This window comes from Haemaphysalis longicornis, unplaced genomic scaffold, assembly GCF_048455015.1.
Source record: "Haemaphysalis longicornis isolate Haplotype H1 unplaced genomic scaffold, Haemaphysalis longicornis Haplotype H1 scaffold_7, whole genome shotgun sequence".
NCBI lineage: Eukaryota > Metazoa > Arthropoda > Arachnida > Ixodida > Ixodidae > Haemaphysalis > Haemaphysalis longicornis.
The window spans coordinates 137,051,291-137,070,512 of NW_027526422.1; the positions used below are offsets into that span (position 1 = coordinate 137,051,291).

At 46.0% G+C, this 19,222-nt stretch overlaps 1 protein-coding gene across 1 annotated transcript in view; it reads left to right on the top strand.

The window, feature by feature from the left end:
• LOC144146569 (Na(+)/citrate cotransporter-like) overlaps positions 1-19,222 on the top strand; it is a 51,127-nt gene that overhangs the window by 22,375 nt on the left and 9,530 nt on the right. The window contains exons 4-6 of the mRNA XM_077678512.1: positions 453-501; positions 12,017-12,136; positions 15,527-15,646. Coding sequence (XP_077534638.1) covers positions 453-501; positions 12,017-12,136; positions 15,527-15,646 — 289 coding nt within the window. The remainder of the gene's footprint in view (positions 1-452; positions 502-12,016; positions 12,137-15,526; positions 15,647-19,222) is intronic.

Here is a 19,222-nt window from a genome sequence, read left to right on the forward strand (position 1 = left end):
GTCAGAGAGCAATGCGTGATGGACTACTAGATCCTACGAAGGAGAGGACACTTGAACGAGTGCACAAACAGTTTGAGATTGTTTTCATATTCGTGATCAAACAACGTAGAGGAGCAGCCATGGCTCAAACTGTATTGATAAAAATGTACACCACACTTTGGCTATGATACATATTGCAACACCCTTCCCTGCAAGTTTTTTGCACTTCATTCTTGCTAGCTCCAACCCCCTCCCCCCAACTTACCGTCCGCCACGTTGCAACAAAGACTGAAAATGCAGTCTTCAAAATTTCCTTTGTTTGTTTTCTCTTATTTAGGTGGCGGAAAGAATTGCTTTAAAATATTCGCCTGCCGTAAACAATTTACTGCTCTGGTTGTGCAGAAAATGGCAACCACAGATCGCCTCGTCGCGCCGACTTCTTTTTAACTGAATTGCTCTTCTGTGTTTTGCAGAAGACCCGAGGACCGAGAAGGAGGATCCCGAAATAAGGCTGCTGATGACGTGAGTAGAAATATGCGCAGCGCCGATCTAAGCATGTAGCTTGCAAACGACTACATTCAAGCTTCGCCTTGTTCTCGAGAAATGTACTCGTTCGCCCAATGCGTTAGGACATGTCATTCGTGTAGGGCATCAGCCTTCTTAGGTCACTGAAAGCGTTAACTACTGCTCGGAAGTCGGTTATAGCGAACTCTAATATGCGCCGCGATTAGTTCGACCCAATAGTTCGATATAGCCGAAGCCGTCTATAACGAAATTTTTTCGTTACGAGTTCGCTATACACGGGGCACCGCTGCCAATCTCATATAGAGAAAGGAACACATAACGTATGACATTACCTTACACAAAAGAATCCATTTATTACATGAAATAAAGCTACTGTCCGCCTTAATGCCTACATCGCAAAAGAGCGCTGATTTTCTTTGTCACTTTCTTTTTGACGGAGACGTCGTTAGCACCACTTCAAGTCCGTGTCCTTCAATATCAAAGCAATATTGGCTTACTGGATGGGCTCCGTCGTGAGTCCCGTGCATCGGAAACCGTTAAGGAAAGTGCCGGGCTTCACGTCGCTCCATGCGAGTCTCAACATCTCAATCGCTGCTCCGAGACCCCATGCATTTCGGTCGCAATTGTAGGCGCGCCGAGTTCGATATATCCGATGTGAATTTAGTTATAAGTAATATGTTTAGCATGCATATTCGTAACGGATTTGGTTTTGTTCGATTCATCGCATAGTTCGCTCGATCCGGGTTCGTTACAATCGGGTTTGACTGCACGGCTCGGCAGCCGGTCAGCGAGTATCGTGCTTCGACCGATGTCTGCTGGCTCTGCAGTGTAAACAACACTGCCTTGAATATTTCAGCTCCTCGAAACTTCTCGTGAAAATGATAACGAATGCTAGTAAACATTTCTTCACAGAAAGGAGTAACAAGGCCATTAAAAGAGAGGAAACAAAACTTCTGTTTGAAACAAGAAAAAGCATCATGGAGGCGTCGTAATTCTAAAAAAAATGCTTTAAAATGGGCCGCGTCAGCAGCCTTTTCGTGTGCGCATACTACAGCTGAAACTCTAGGCTGCAACTGGGTAACGTTCTCTCTCAAAGCTCTGTGGTCCCATAAAACGGCGAGCAAAGGAGGGGAATGGTGTTGATTTATTGTGGCTAGGGTCACTAGATAAGAAGAGAGTCCCGTCACTGAGGCACGCAAGGGAGCAAAGGAAGTCATTTTGGTGTTTATCAGCGTTGCCAGATTGCCGCTTCTGTGTCTTTACCGCTAACTTTGACGAGGTTAACGAAGACGCAGCAACAGCGCATCTCCGGACATACTTTTTCAGCTGAAATGCTGCGAAGCGCGTTTATCTTTGATTCGGGTTCGGAACGGCGCCAGTCGCGCGCAGCCGCAGGGCAGGGAGGGCAAGATGAAACTACCACAGTTGACCGACAGAAAACGCATAAACAACAAAATGGCGGTGCTTATGAACCGGCATAGTGTAAACAAATGTCACGTGATGCGAACTGACCAATGATCATGGCGGCGGCACGGAGCAATAGGAGAAAGGAGGGTCGATACTCTGTAACCTTATCTAGTGACACTAGTTGTAGGTACCTATAGGTAGCTACAGGGCTTGCTACAGAGGCGGCAAAGGAAAGAGGATTGCGTTGAAGGAAAAGACTGCACTTAAGATGGGTGAAAGAAGTTATTGACCTTCAGGGCTCGGATAATTCTTTCCTCACTCATGGGTAGTGGTTGTTGTTGTTGTTGTTTCACGCCTTTATTTCACTTAAATTGCCCCTGGGGGGCTGCTGTGAAATGAAAAAAAAAAAGAAAAACCCTTAAGTGGATCAATAAGGCAGGAACGAGGTTCTGGGCAGTTGCGGATCGGGGGGCCGGTAGACATGTTCTTCAGGAGAGTTTATAGTGCTGCGCAATTTCTTGATATGATAATGGAGAATCCATGAGCTCGGGCTCCCATTCATTAGCGCTGGCTCAGTGGGCCAAATCTCGAGGTCCGAGGTCGGCGATTTTGTTGCCGGGAGTGAGGTGTTGCGCAGGTGTTCATGTAATCCGGATTGGTGTCATCGGCGGTCGCTGATTAATTATTCAAAGCGTGTTTATGTGTAAACAGCCATTTCAAAGATGTGACAGGACGGCTGGGGGCCTATGACAATGACTCTGGCGTCGGTTTGCGAGGGTCGGAGAGCTATCGCTGCGGCCGTGGCATGGATATGCTGTATCGGGATACTGTGAGGCTGCACAAGTGTTCCTGTTTCATAATGACAGGGTATGATGTGGCTGCTCTTCCGGGGGTCAGACGGCGCATCTAAATATGTGGCGAACAATTCGCCTTTGTAGATCTCGGAGAACGCCATGGAGCAACAACAAGACAGCAGCGTAAACGACAATCCCCAGCACAGCCAGATAACGTCACAAGCGCTTGGCAAAGATTAAAGCGACCCTGCAACATTATTTTCAACTTTTTTTTTTAATCCTAAATGCTTGCAGAACTTAGTTACCCGACACAACCAGCACTTAGATTAGGGGGTCCCAAGGTACCTCAGCCAAAAATAACCGTTCTGTGCCCATCAGATAACCTGTAAACTCGCTCAAAGATTGTTCTCTCTTTCCCGGTCTTGACGTTCTTCGACAGCTCGAATTACGTCACTAAGGCCATGTACCGGCTGTTGGCCGGTTTTCCTTCAGTTGCAGCAATGAACGCTTTTCGATAGCAACCAAAAAAAGCCACAAAAAAGGAAGCAGAAATGGAAGGCGTATCTGGGGCGACAAGCAAAGCACGCAGTGCCGCTTCCCTGGTGGCGTACTGAAGTATTGAAACTTGTGCAATTTGTCTTCCCTTTGAAGATTTAAATAGCAGAGATGGAACAATATAGAGTTGCCTATCCGTGTAAAGTAAGTTCGTGGTGGACCTGACACAATTTTTTCGGGGCTTCTTGGGTGGCAGAAGAACTACCACTCAACCGAAAATTATCCTACAGTAGGTGAAGCTACGCGGATGTGGGATGCTCATAACAAACTGCTTAGATCTCAGCAGGAACCCTCAGCACATTAGCCGTTATGTTTCATAAAAGAAAATCAAGAACAAAACTAGCGTCTTCAATTCACTCCCCGGCAAGCTTCCTAACGTGGTCCATGTCAGGCTAACCTCCCACGCCGAATACGCCTTTCAATTCTAGCGCATCTGCGATAGCCTTCGCTTTTCTGAGGCAATGTAGACTTAATACGAGCCGATGTCACCGACAGCTGCTACATCATTTGGCATGCCAAGTTATTCACATGCGACGAATTATTTCAGCCCAATCGTATACTTGCCGACGTTTAAAAACCATGCTGCTCACATCCCCCTCGCATCTCCCGCGCCGATGACCACCTACTACAGTCCATAGATATTTCCCTCGGTTGCAACCAAGCCACGTTTATTGCCCGGTCGGAATGGCGCGCCAAGAGAGAAAAAAAGAAAAGTTTCGGCCTGCATAGTTAGTGCAGGTCACGTTCGCACTCTTTCGGAATGGCCTACGTGTGAGTGAACATACGAACCGCTGGTCAGCTTCCTAAAGCTGCCAGATTAACGCCTTGGTTTGTGTAAATAGATTAAAGGAATAAAATTCCCCAGCCCGGTCTAGTAATCCTTAAACTCCCTAAGAGGTTAAAAACTGTTCTTTGAGATTTTTCATGCTTAAATTTCCGATGACGTTTTATGGCAGGCACCCATTTTTTGTGCATCCACGCCTTCTAGGGACTTAGGAAAATGATGCGGCGCTCGAACTGTCCCTTCTTTCTTGCTTCATTAGATTTTTTAAAATTCGGCTACTTAGAAAAGTGGCAAGAAAGTCATGTAAAATAAGAAACTTGGCCCAGCAAATATTTGAACTTCACCAGAACTATAATGCGCGCAATCAAGTTCCCCTACATTGGTTATTTGCAGTGCCGTGAATGCAAATGCACCCCACCAGGTTAAAGCTTTAGCAGACGTTTAATAATGTGGAAGAAGTTTAAAGCGGGAAGACGGGCATCGCCACCCGCAGTTGTTCTTGTACAGAGATTTCTTAAATTGGAACTAGAGAATTACGAAACCGGATGTGCAAAGCGGAGCTCGCCACCCAAGCGTTTTCTCGTACAGAAGTACCTTACGTTGGAACTGGGGAAACGAAAAATGGGAAATAGGGGAAGCCGTCGAAGTGCTTTTAAAACTGAGAAGTCGGGAGAACGTTTACTGATATAAGGATAACCTTCGCCTAGTAAACGTATCGTAAAGCCTTCTGCCTTGCTGCCAAAAAAGTGGTAACCTCTGCCCCGATGTCACCCGTACGTTTTAGTTCGTCGCGCAAGTATACAGTAGAACAGTTATGCCGGTAAACGCCATACCTTCCCGTCGCTGTGGTTTTGGGGCCTCGGCGTTGTTCTGCGTAATCCAAGGACGCGAGTTCGATCCCAGCGGCGACTGCCGCTCTTCTAATAGAAAGGAAAAACGAAAACACCCCTATGTTGAGATTTCGGTGCACATTTAAGAACTCCGGGTGTACAAATTAATGCCCTTCCCCTACCCATCCTAACCAATATGAACAGTGCGGAAAAAATAAAACAGTGGATATCACAGGGACACTGAAGTGAATTTGTCAAGCTCCCGTTTTTGCTTGCACCGCGTAGACTGGCTCAAATTAGCACACTTTTCATCGTTTATCCGGTTGACAAATCGGTAATTATTTTACAAAGCGCGAAAGAAGAAAAACTACCATGCGCAGTTTGCGGCGGCGGCACCAACTAAGCTGTGACGTTGAGAGGAGGGGGCACCGCGATTGGACGATGCCCAAAGTTAGCAAACAAACAAGTTTCGGTTTCGGTTTTGGGTTCTGTAAAACAACATGTTTGACATCCGATGGCGTCGTTGGATGGGTATTTTCAATATCCCAGTAATCGTAGTACCGCGCTTCTGCCATGTTGTCGGTTGTAAAATGCATAAGATAAGCCTCCCAGGACGGCTTGGAATCGCAGCACTCACTAGCCGAGGCCTACGCAGTGCATGAACGCCCTCCGCGTCCCCGCAGACGCACAAATGCATGCGCTTTTCCCCCATATTTGGAGCTTGCCTCACTCATGCCTGTATCGTAAAACCCGTGTTCGCAGCAGACCAAGGGTCTGTTGATTCTGGCCTGTGCCGACTGCCCGCAAGCAGTCGGTGCTTATGGCAACAGCACGCCAACGAGAACTCGCTAGCGCGGCAGTGCCAGCCTGCGCGAGTTCTGCGGACTAGTTCGTGGAGCAGTGAACGTTACGGCCCAAAAAAAGGTGAACTCAGTATAGAAAACATCGGCGAAAAACGAAAAAGTTACCTTAAAAAAAAAGAAAAGCTTGTACCCGCGTGGATTCGAACTTCTGCCGGGCAAAACACTTGCGATGATATACTTAGCGCTCCAGACCAAAAGGCCACGGGCAAGAGCGCTGCCGGCAATTGAAATATCAGGTATATAATGTATAACCAGTTTACACTTTTATTTAGTTTTAGTATTTTAAGCAGCTTAGGTGACTATTTGTTGTATTGCGCTCGTGCAGTAAGCGTCCCCCGAGTTTCCACAATAGCTCACGTCTAGCAATTGCATTTCTTAGACGGAAAAACGTTCGCAGATGCGTAGTCGTGCTGCTGGCCGCTGTGCTTGTTCGCCCAGCGCAAAAAAGTGTTTCCCGCACCCTAGTTTACGCTGTACGGTAAAAATATCAGTTGATTTTATTTCCTTAGTACCTATACTGACTTCACTGACTCTTCTACCCCTTCAAGAGGCCTTATATTTTCCTACTGGCGTACCAGCCAGCGAAGCGTCACATGTGCGCTTGTGCAGCGCTTGTGTGAAGCGACCTTGACTTGGAGCTACATACAGAGTACAAACTAACGAAGTAAAGAAAGGCACATTATTCCATTCACAAACGTGTTGTGGCTTAGTTTCAATTGATCGAGCGAATTGCCATGACCCTTCGGCGGCCGGCGGACTAAACGTTGGGCCGACTGATTCGGTCGCGGAAGGTCGGCGAGCCGTGCAGTAGCGCAGCCAATTGCCAGCTCCTCTCCTGCTGACGTCACACGAAAACGCCAAAGAAAATGGGCGAGAGTGCAGAGAGGAGGACAGCATTTTCGAATTGATTTTTCTACTAAATAAATTCGCGTAAACGCGCTCAGAGTGGTCGAAACAGGGCCTAGGGACTCCGGACTACAATTTGCGCTCGTAATCCCGCATTGTTTACAAATCACTTCCGTGTCCCTTTAACCACAAACGTTGTGAACATTAAAATTTTGAAGAGGGGAATAGCATACAAGAGGATCAATTGGAGTAAGACTGTGACGTTATTGTTGTAGTTGGCGATGTGGCTCCCCATGTAGCTTCAGCATGTGAAACCCGAGAAATTTTTATTTTCGATGTTTCTTTTTTTCTTTTTTTCAAACCCGAGGACAACCAGCGGCGAAAGACAGGTAACTGGACCAGAGGGGCTACTCGATGTGTCCGAAAGTCCGCCATTCCTCCAGCTTTACGTATCGTCATGTTGACTTGTCACGCGAAGACTCCTTTTACGCTCTCCCAGGTGGCAGCACCACCCTTACTGGGCCCACTCTGAGGAGGTTCTTCTTGACATTTTTCAGGTGCTTTTTTTGAGTCACGGAAAACTGGCATGTAAAAGTTAGACAGGAGTAAAATTTAGTTTTTTTGGCAATGGTCTTTTAATTTGAAACCATTCCTTGAAGCATGTAGGTCATTAAAAACTTCCAAGCAAACTACCCAACAGCTTTCACGTTCATCTGAATACACCCAGCGTAGTTTGGTTTCGGGGGTTGGTTTTTGTTCAAGATTATAGTGACCACCTTGTAATTCACTGCTCCGTAACAACATTATGGACGAACGAATGAAGTTCTGACTCATATATATGGTTTTGCTTTCTTAATAAATTCCTTTCTGATACGCGCGAAGTTGTCTCTCTGGTATATTTGGTATAGTGAAACAGCGGCTATTAAAAACCGCACACAGGTAGAAAATTTTCAAACCCCTGTTCTTCTAAAGGTGTATGTACTGAAACGAGTAATAAACATGGTGGAATCCCCAAATCCGCTCAATTGCCTGGCATGGACGCTGTATCTCAAGGAATGTCTTGTTCGCCATCATTAACACACTTATGAGCGAGTTCATGAGAGCTATTTCCCTCACAGGCTACTTGTCGCTGGTGTGCTGACATAGGCTGTCACATGCAACTTACGTAGATTGCGAGTTTCCTAACCCATATAAACTGCGAGGGACCGAAATAAACAGTCAATATTAACCACAAACGTTGTGAACATTGAAATTCTGAAGATGGTAATAGCATACAATAGCATCAATTGGAATAAAATTCTGAAGTGATTGTTGTAGTTGGAGATGTGGCCTTGATGGCGCGCGGTGCGCTTCCTTTCTCCTGGCATTTAGAAATTAACTAAGCAACCAGACTTCCACCTGGTGGCGAAATGGAGTATTAGGATAAGTAAACTGCTGGAAAGTTCTTAGAAAGTTATCGCATTATTTTAAATGTATTCTTACGCACTCGCACCACCAATGAGAGCTGGATAAAGTTACTGCAGTGTCCCTTTAACGTGCCACCAGTCCACACAGATGTTTTGCAGTACCGCTGTCCGCTTTGTCTTAAACGGCAAACGTCACCAAAAATATTCAAGGGGATTGTTAATATAAGAGAGTTTTTGCTGGCCCATTCCGACGGTTTGATCAGGTACTGGCGGCCCCTCACCGTGACCGGAGCCAATGACGTTCCCGCGGCCCGCTGGTACCGGAGAGGACCAGCAATGTAGCGATAAAGGTTTAAGAGGGCCAGTAACAGGATGAAAGAGGGGGCAACAAAAGTAGAGAGCGTCCCCTGGCTGTAAGAAGAAAGCTCAACTGCTCAACAGAAACCTAGTTCAGGAGGATATGAATCAAGAAAAAGAACGGGAAACGGCGGAAGGGCGTCTGAGAAAGAGCAGACACATACACAAAAGAAAAAGCGTACCACATTTCACCCCCTTTTCGTGGGCTTGAAATGCGCCATTGCGGTAAAGACACCATGCTGTTTTGGGCCGAGAAGCTTTTTTGAAGATCTTTTGCGCTACATTCGGCGGTGGGTCTAAATGCACGTTCTTAAAATTTCCTCCTCGATAATGGTGTCGGGTTGGGCATGTTGTTTAACAACGGCGCAAAAAGAAATGGCACGCTGAAGAAGTAGAAGGAGAGGAGTGTTAGGGTATCACATTGAGCAAACACTTTCAGACTAAGTTGGGGACGCAAGAAGCCAACTTTGTATCCGAGATAGAAGCACTCCCGTTCTCTGTACAGGGAGGAAGTTGTTCCCAGAGTGGTCTGGAAACCGAATTAGCCATAGAAGGGAACAAAAGAAACTAGAACAGTTCGAGGCCCTGGGCCTTGGTAAGGCACCGGGAGACCAATCCGGGGACCCAGTTGGCGCGACAAATTTAGTAAAACGAATTGGGTTGAGAGGGAGGGGGAATAGAGAGAGGGCACAAAGCAGAGCACAAATACGTAACGTAGCAAACATTCACATACTTAAAACCGTATAGCTAAAGTATCAACCAATTATTTGCTATACTACCTGCTACAATGTTTCAGCGTCTTTCTTTTTTCTTTTCCAGGGGTGTCCGCGCGGTAAGGGGTTTTATTTAGGCCCTACATTATAAAAGACATTAGGCAGGACAAGGGGAAGGCTGACCAAACTTCCAATTGGGTTCCGGCAGTTTCTTGGAGACAGGAACGGGTGGCCACTGAGGGAGAAAAATGGCAATTTGGGGTACTGCGGGGGCAAAAGTGGTTATATTGATCTCGGACTCCGAGGCTTTTCTTTCCGATTGATACTCCTTGTCGGGACTACATAGTGGAAAGATTGATCCGCAATCCCTGTGAAACATTATGAGCTGGAAGCAATCGACGTGCTATAAATGGGTAATGGTGAAGAGCGGGGAATTCCGTTACCTCTGTGTATATACCAGACAAATATTTCATGTTTTAAGGGGGTGGGGGGCACACACATTCCGTCAAATATTTTCCGGGTCATAATGATTGGCTTTGTTCTAAAAGCCCGCGAAGGACACTAATTAGCCCTTAAAATGAAGTGAATTTCCTTTTTGGTTTCAATGTGAGGATTTTTCCACATGCAATTCTATTCATTCGTTAGCTCAGGAAGGCGTGTACCTTTCATCTTCGAAGGTATATACTTTCTTCAACTAACAAAACAAAAAGAGATGCGGAAAAGTCCTAACAACGAAACCAAATATGGAGTCCACTTCATTCGATGGGCCAATCCGGGTACTGTAAGGGATGCTCATGTTCTTGGCAATATCACGAGCACTGTTTACATGAGGGTACAAGCAGACCTGGGGAACATCTAACAATATAAAGGACAGAAGTAAGGAACACTAAGGAAAATAGACTTGCAAACAGTGAGACACAGAACGTAAGAATTCCTTACAAGGCGCCGGAACAAATTTGCGGTCTTAACAAAAAAGGAAAAAGCGTAGGTGTGTTGAACTGCAACCTAGCTAAGAGAGTTGCACATACACTAGTAGCTCTAGGTGGGCGGGAACCTTGAGAACAGACCGGTTCGCAATCTGCGCAAATAAATGAGCTGTTTGAGAAATGTAAGACTGTGATGGAGTCCGAAAGGGCGGACAGAATCGAATTGGTGCAGTTGTGGAAATTGATTAGAAGAAGCAAGAACCGTGATATCCGGAACTTGCACACAGCGAGGATCGAGTAATCGTTTATAAAACAAGGAGGCAAGAAGGCAGCTAAGAAGAAGATTGGTAGCGACAAGAATAGAAGGTATGCAATCAGAGATGAACAAGGTAACATTACGCTCAGCATGGATGAGATAATGAAAACAACGTAAAGAGTTTATGCCCACCTGTACGCTAGCAGTCCTAAGATGTGAGGCAGTTGTGAAAGGACTGCCTTGGTTCCTGAATTCCCTACAGCAACTAAAGAGGAAGAAGAAAAGGCGCTCAAGGGCTCAAGAGAGGGAAAGCTGCAGGAGACGATGGATTAACCGTGAATGACCTAAAGGACAGCGGAAACATTGTATCAGACAAGCTCGAGGAATGCCTCAGAAGTTTAAAGGAACCCCTAGACCGGAAAGAGGCCAGCGTAATTGCCATCCACCAGGAGCGAGATATCAAAGAGCATAAGTATTACAGGCGCGTGAGGACACTTGATTGCTCCCTTCTTTAACCCACTGTGATGCCGTTGGAGTCCTGAATGGCGACGTTGTAGCCAACCAGCAACTATTGGGGCTCCCCACGGAATCTTCGGTTTTTTCGTTTCTGTTTTAACCCGCGCTTTCGGTGATGCTAAAAGTGTTTTTTTTTTTGCGGAATAACTTTGTTGAACGTTTTGTCGCCGTTGTTCGTGTTTTTTGCTTACAATGTTTATTTAAATATTTTCTGTAATGTTTATTTAAATTATTTTTAGACACGTGTCGTATTTGGCATGATGATAACTTTGTTCTGACGCCGCTGGTGAGCGTCTCAGAACCTTTCTGTAAAGGCAGAGCCCCTCAGGCGAAATTCGCGAAATTCACCCCGCGTATCGGCGAAAATTCGAGAATTCAAGCTTGCTAGGGCGCAGCTGTAACAGCAGTTGAGTGGGCGGTAATATGTTTCTGTTTTATAGTTATCATTCCACCTTTTAGGCCTGCTCACAGTATTCCCCCGAAAGGCAGATGTGTCAAGAACTACCTCCACTGCGGTTTTCGGCCCACACGTCAGTCATCAAACCTGTGGCGCATGCATCTCTGTTCCAAACTTAATGTTTACTTACATCTCGAACACAGTCGAAGATTCGGGCGCGAATGTTACCAAGTAGTTCAAATTAAAAATGTGCTAACCATAAAACAAACCTCCCTCCCCCCTGATAAGCAGTATAAATGACGGCGGACACATGAACTAACACTAAATGAGTAAATATCCTCGTCCTCAGGCCTTGTTGGGAGTGGTGCAAGACAAAGTGTCGTCACTGGAATACACACCCAGTGGGGTGTGACTTTAACACAGAGTTTTAGCACAGCACGTAACGTAGACAGCGCTAGCGGCGGCGGGAGCGAGACCCGACGGCAAATGCGCGCATTCGTTCCGGGGATGTTCCTCCCGTTCCGTAACAAATGTGTGTGCGCACATTAGTTCCGGGGACGGAAGCCCCCGCCTCCTCCAGTTCCGTGCCCATGCGCGCATGCGCAGTCGGATCTTGGTACCTGCCGCCGCTAGCGTAGCGTACGCTACCCGCTATGCTAAAACTCTCTAATCTCTCTGAACGGTTGGAAGAGGGCGTGGTATGCCAGAACAGGTTCGTCCAGTTGGACATCGACACATCTTGAAAACGCCCCCAGCAGTGCGGATTTTCGGTGCGATCAGTCTGCATTGACAGAGCTGTTCTTTTACCGCATGCACTAAACGCTTCGGCATTCAGGAAATACGTCTTTCCCTCTATACGCAGTGACTTCAGCATCCAGCTTCGAGCCCTGCTCCTGCTGGTGTCCTTCAGCTCGCACCTTGGCTCTTCCCTCCTTCCTAGCGGGCACGAGGCGCTCATCCACCTCAAGCGCGCTCTCGACAGGTCAGTCGCCGTACACCCCGGGCCCAACTTGATAACGGGATGCACCAGTCCTGCGTTTTGTATTTCAGGCAGCTCAGGCAAGGCGTGATCTGATTGTTGATGAAAATTGGAACACGAAACCACCTTACCTCATTGAGAAAAGGGCAAGTAGGCAAAATAAGGAGACGCGAAAAAAGAAAGAGCAGTCAAAGCCAAAGTAAATACGATGAAAGATCTCAAGCGCCTTCTTCACTGTACGAAAACAATTGCATGCACAGGTTGCTATGCCTATCAATTATATTACGGTCGTTACCTTCGTACGCGTTCTATCTTGCCATGTTCTGTGCTTAACATAACGTGACCGGTGACTGCGGCCACGGCGAATTAGTTTAAAACTTCTAAAATGTGTTTTCTTACTTCGAATCCAAAACACTGCCTACCTTATTCTAAAATCACGCTGCTACCGGCTTATTTTTTCGTTGTCATTTTATTTATCACTTGTCATTTTTAGTTGGCAAGATAAGGAGGAGGGGAGAAACGTTTATTGGAGTGGAAAATGCTGTTGTGGGTGCCGTTACCACTCCGTATAGCCGCTAGTCGTGGTAGCCGCTCTTGCCCGAGACAGGAGGTTGACCTCCGTTTCTATTAGGTAGCTGGTCAGCTCGCACTCCTCTGCTTGAAGGAAGGGGAAGAGGTGGGTTTTAGACGGTAGGGGCAAGCCCAGGGTAGGTGGTATGTGTTGTTGGGGGTTTCACAGGATGGGCATACGTAGGGGTACATGGTTAATGATATGTTGTGTAGAATTGTTCTGTCGTAGCATGTCTAGACTTCTAGTCGCCGCCAAAGGCGCGCGTCGTTGGTATTGAGAGATGGATGAGGGCAGGGGTAGATGAGCCAATTTTGTCGATACGGTGGTAAAAGATGCCAGTGTAATGACTTGGAACAGGGAGTTCTATTGAAATCAAGTCATCCATGCCCGAGAGCTCTTCCCTAGCGTGAAGTTCATTTCCGCCCAATTTGTGTTCGGCGTAAATCTCCCGTTTAACGGAATTCTGCCGGCCGCTATTACCCCACGCAGAAGAAAATACGCACGTTCCCCTCAAAAGTATGGAGGTTGGTGCACTCAATGGAGCGAACGGCCAGTCGATACGGAAAGATTTGGTCATCGAAATATAATTCCATACAGCAATCATAATTGGCAACAAAATATGTGCCCTTTTGAGCTCGGGCAAGAGCATCCGCCTTTCTGACACTGTGGTGCCCTTACTTGCAACGGCGGCAAAGTATAAAAACGACTCTGAAGGATTTACGGGGCGTAAAAACTTGTGTTATTCAACAGACCATGAATGGACGAGGACTCACTGCCCAGGTCCTTCAGCTGAGATCGTTAAATGTCAAAGTTTCCTTCGACATTAACGGGGTCATGAACACAAACTAAAACTTTCGTTAGCAGAAAGAAAGACTGCTTTGGCCCGATAACGGCCCAATTTCATCGCAAACTGGAAGCAAATATAGTTAAACCTAGACGTAACGAACCTCTATATAACAATTTCCTGGATTTAACCAAGTTTTTCCATTCCCCATTGCCACCCCCACTGAAGCTCATGTGTTTGCGATCTTTATATCACAAAATATGGCGGCGAGTAACCTTGATATAACGAAGTTGGCAAGCAGATCAGTCATTGTTTTTTTGCCCTCTTACTGAAGAATCGGAGGGAGAAATTAACTAATTTAGCGAATAATGGCACTACTGGGAGGAGCCAGCAGCAACGAAACTGTCTAGAATCGCCGGAAAACGAAATTCGTCGTGATGATGATGAGGATTAACGTAGCGGCTCCCGCCATCCCGGGATTAACGTACCACCCACTTATGGTTTTACCCGTGTAGCGCGACGCTACACCAGGAGCAAAGAGTAACCTAACTTCTGTTCACGTTCTTTTTTTTTTTGCTCTTCTGCCGCAAACTACCGTGCGTTACTACTTGTTAGTGCTGTTTCGGTTCGGGACTTACGTTTTGAGGTGCTAGGCCGACATGAGCGTCTCCACTGATATCTGCGGTATCAGTTCGTCGGTGATGAGTTCCGCTACCAGAAAACAAAAAGATTTGTCTTTTCGATACAAAATCCCAATCGTAAAAGGCGTCTCCGCCAGCGAGAAATAAGAATGGCGCCGCATGGTGGAGTATCCAAGATAGCACTCTCTCAACAATGTGGAGTGCGGTAAAGAGCATCAAGTCTGCAAAACGGTTCCCTTCCTTTCAGCACACGTTTGCTTCTTGAAACGTGCTCAGTCACAGAAAAGTGTCAAGGGACCAAAGTGGTACTAAAGTTTCGTTTGGTAATGCGGTGGTAAGTGACCTTGCTTTTTTTGCAGCGCCTGTAGTGCCTAAGTTCGTGCGAAGGTGGCAGGCGTAACTGAAGCGGTTTTCGTTGTGAAATAAATTAATGAAGAGTGAGTTCACCTTCAGAAATTTTTAGCATTTTGTCTTCATTTCTTCCCCATTCCCACGAGCCTGACTTCAGACCTGCATGTAACGAAAACCTACATGTAACAAAAAATTGCGAGCTTTTGCCAACTTCGTTACAACCAGGTTTAACTGTAATCGCGATACGAAACATACGAAGCAGTGGCAACTCCACTTTCCCGCGCTTCCTCTATGACGTCAGAGAGTATTGTTTGCGATTGGCGGACGGCGACCTCAGCCCCGCCAAGAAATATGGCAAGCCGATTATAGCGGGGCCTCTAGATTTGTTTGACCTTACCACTTCAATTCTAACGTGCAGGTAACAAAATGATAACTATATTTTAGTGCTCCCCATATTACGTTGCTGTTTCACGAAACTCTAAAGCTTTTTCATATTTTGTCTGTTTGTTTTTTGGGTAAGAAACGCCTTTCATGGCTGCAATGGTGCTGAGTGAGCTAACAGGCAAGTTCATTTCAATAGAACGCAGTTGTGTTTGGTTTTGATGGCCACTTTAAGTGATTAACGGGAAGGCTTGCCAAGTATATGTCTATATTTTCCATAAAGGTAGAAATTAAAAACAATTACAAACTAAAATACATTAATACGCAATTGTGACATAGTGTAATTGATGAAAGTTAATGCGTACGAATTACTGCGTTTGTGTGTACACTGTAATCCTCCTGTGAATTTTAGACCTATGCATTGTATAATACATGTGCAATGTAGCATTGACTGCGCTATTTTTATATTATGATTGTGCTATTATGCTTACATTTGTGAACAACCCTATTATTACATATACTGTAAATCGGGTGGCTGAGGACTCTATCAGGCCACGTCCGCCTTTAGTCTCAGCTTCCCCTTGGTTTTTCCAAGAAATAAAATCTAATGAAGTAGTGAGAGGAAAAAACAACAGCTCATCTTGAAAGACTGCTGTGTTTCGCAGCCACATGGACGAGAAGACAGCCCCCTCTGCTTTGTTCTGGTTCGCGGTGAACGGACCCTGCGTGGTAGTTCTTCTGGCGTTGAATGTGGCCTACATTTACCTCGTCTACCTGCGCCCCCTGTGAGTAGAAAGAAGGCATTCCAAGCTTTTGTCGCAGCAACAGTGTTAACGCTGGGCTGACATTGCATCCGCGTTATCATACAAGTTGCGCAATGTACCACATTCTGAATGTACCACATTCAGAATGTACCACAATGTACCACAGAATGTACCACAATGTCCCACATTCTGAAGCCTATTTACGTGCAGGGCGAGTTTAATAGCGTACTGTAAAATGGTTGAAAGTCACCCGCCACGTGGGCTCAATGGCTAAGGCATTGTGCTGCTGAGCACGAGGACGCGTGTTCGTTTCCCGGCCGCGGCAGCCGCTTTTCTGATGGAGGCGAAAAGCAAAGACGCCCATGTGTACGATGTTTCGGCGCACGTTAAAGATCCCCAGGTGGTCAAAATGAATCCGGAGCCCCCCACTAAGGCACGCCTCATCGCTTGCGTTGCGTCGGCGCGTTAAACCCTGCAATCGAAAGGGTTGAAAGTTGGGCGAGTTGGTAATGATGCATCTCAAAACACAAAATGCGCGCAAGTTAACTGGGACAGGAACACATGAAGACAGCACAAGCGTAGGCTCGCAAGTGGTTTATTATTAGACACATCAAAGCGTTAAAAGTATTGGGCACTTGGCCATTTAAGGGTTTGATATGTGTAATAATAAACGAGTAGTGAGTCTGCGCTTGTGCTGTCTTTATGTGTTCCTGTCCCGGTTAATTTGCGCGCATTTTGTGTTTTGAGAATAATAATGTACGCTTGCTTTTGTCTGATGCAAGGCGGGCGAGGGTCTTTTCCAGGGTATGGAACTTTGAAATGTTGCAAGAAGATATGGTGGGCGAGCAGTGTTCTCGACGTAGATAGGACCTGCACTAAAGCAAACAAATAGTAGCAGAAAATCTTCCCTGGTACCTGCGGTGTTATAGAGTGCGTCTTGTGCGCGGGTGTGTGCGTGTGTGTGTGGGGGGGTTAGTTTACACAGTATATACTGGCCGCTATTTATATAGGCTAGACGGGGTGTTAGTTTATATATTCTAGGCGTTGGCGTCTAGACAAGGCTAAGAGAACATTATTACCCGAGATAACAGTTTATATATTGTAGGCGTTGGCGTCTAGAAAAGGCTAAGAGAACATTATTACCCGAGATAACTGTTTATATATTCTAGGCGTTGGCGTCTAGACACGGCTAAGGGAACATTATTACCCGAGAGAACAGCGTGCCTTTAGTCATGTATCCTCCAGTTGCCGCGATTGTCTTCCTGCCTGCCTCGTTTTGTTTGAAAGCACAATCATTCCATTTTGTCACAAAGGCTAGCAAATCAAAAAAAGATCGTAAAAGCCTACCAAAGTTGAAAATGCTACGTTATACTTGAGTGAGGCAGCCATCTATTGCCTTGCCAAGTAGAGAAGTAGAGTACTTTGACGTGCCGTGAACGTGATCACCTTGCTCGTTCAGTGACGCGTGTTGGAGACATTCCGGGAGTGCTATCTGCGATGTAGTTGCAATTAGCTTTCTCTTCTTTTTCGCGTATGTTGTTCCAAATGATGTTCGATTTCTTATCTCGCGTGCGGACGAGTGTGCGGAAGTGTGACCTGTGAAAGGCGTTTCGGTTGGGCCGCCCAGGTACGATACACTTAAGACCTCTTTAATAAAAGCAGTTGCGAGTCAGCGCTTGTTGGGTCTTTTTTAAGCGTTCTGGTCCTTTCCAGTTTGTTCTCTGTTGCGTTCATTTTCAGTAGTTTCCAAGCAGCACAATTTTCCACTTTTTCGAAAATTGCTAACCATTTGAACACACAGTGCAAAATGTCTGCAACACACCTTCTAGCCCATCAGATTACGAGGCCGCACTGGACGGGCAAAGCCACAATATGTGCACAGCAAATGTGATCCGAAATATTTGTTATTGGAAAACCGTTGTAACTGCATTCTTTGAAGAGGTGCGTGGGTGGCTGGTGGGCTACAGTTATATGCTATATCTTTTGCGGCACCCGATAAAGGTATTTAGATTTTTTTGGATGTGTGGTACGCGTCAAGCGGTCGACTGATATTTCAGCAGTAAAGAAAGCCGAACCAGCTGGTAGGATTGCATATATCAAGCAGTCTGTTTTGAAAAGAAGGACCAAACAGCACCTGTTTCGCCCTTCGTTATTTGTCCCCGTCGTGTTAGCGATGTTCGAAGTATGATCTTGTAATATTTACACCGGGAGTTTCAGAGCAAGCTCAGGTCACCGCTTTATTGCAATTAAACCGCAACTACAGGCGCAAGGCTGCAGAAAAACGATAGAAAGTGTAACACTACTACAAGTGGAATAAGTAAAAGTACGAACAAGTAAAAATAAGTTCCGTCTACTCATTAGCGTTGCCCACAAGAAAGATATCATAATGGCGCGGTTGAGCAAGTTCTCATCGACCATATTTTTGTTCCATTTTGAAGTGGCTTATCATGAGCACCAGGCATAACGGCCTCCAGAGGCACTCCTCCAGTTGAATAAAGCAACCATGAGCATGCGTGTAGAAACCGCACTTAAGGCTGTCGGCATGACAGCGGTTTTTTCGTTTGTTTCGTTCTTGCTCTTACAAGCTTTTGACCAAAGATATTATTGTGCACGGTGGTCTGAATCAGCCCAACTGATTGCGGCGGTGCCGGACTGCAGTATTTGGCGCTGAATGACAGTCACGAAATATTCGATTCCGACGCCATTCCTGTCGCTGCTTTCGACGTTTCTTTCCCCATTCTACAAACCCTTTTTTTGTTTGTTTAGCCTCAACGCCAGCCAGTATTTTTACTGGTTATCCGTTGCACACGCTAGACAGGAAAAACGCTGCCTCGTCCTTGAACTTGCAAAAGCTGGAAATAATTCGCGCATGCGCAGTGTACATATTCGAGGGGAGATAGACGAGCGCACATAATCGCGAAAATGTTCTCGAACCAGTCTCGTTAGATGAGGTGGTAACGGGGGCTAGGTAGCCCCAGTGATTTACGTGGCCGCTTTGCGCAAAAAAAAATAATAAGTAAATAATAACGGCATATGCTGTGACGCAAGGGCAAGGTATTTGGGAGGGTATGATTTCTCTATGTATGTTGATTTTCATTTTAGCGCGGATACTTCGCTGCCAGAGCCTAAACCCCATTTATTGACGTTCACAAAATGTTAAGGAGAGGAAGCCGTGGCAGAAAAAAATACAAACAGAAGCTGCGATTGTTTTCTGAGGGGCTTATGCGGCCACTTCACAGAACTATGTATCTGAAACGTAAAATTGGTAGAATAGTGCGTTCGGCGCGACTTCTGAACGTGATGGCACGTCAGTAAGGCTTGTGCACAGAAGCCGCGCAGGCTGATGATTTTAGGGAAGGTTTGGGCGTAAGCCAGTGTGCTCCCTGAACCAGTTCGCCTAATAATACAAAGAAGCTAAAGCGAGAAGGAAAATGCAAGCATGGCAGAGCCGAAAAGAAGTCGTTATGTGCAATTCGTGACAAAAGACGAAGTAACGAACGCGAAGAAAGACGCAAATACGATATACCAGCAAAGACGTCGTTGGTAAGTTTCACCAGTCTCTTGAGCATAACCAGACTTAAGTATCCCGAGGAATTC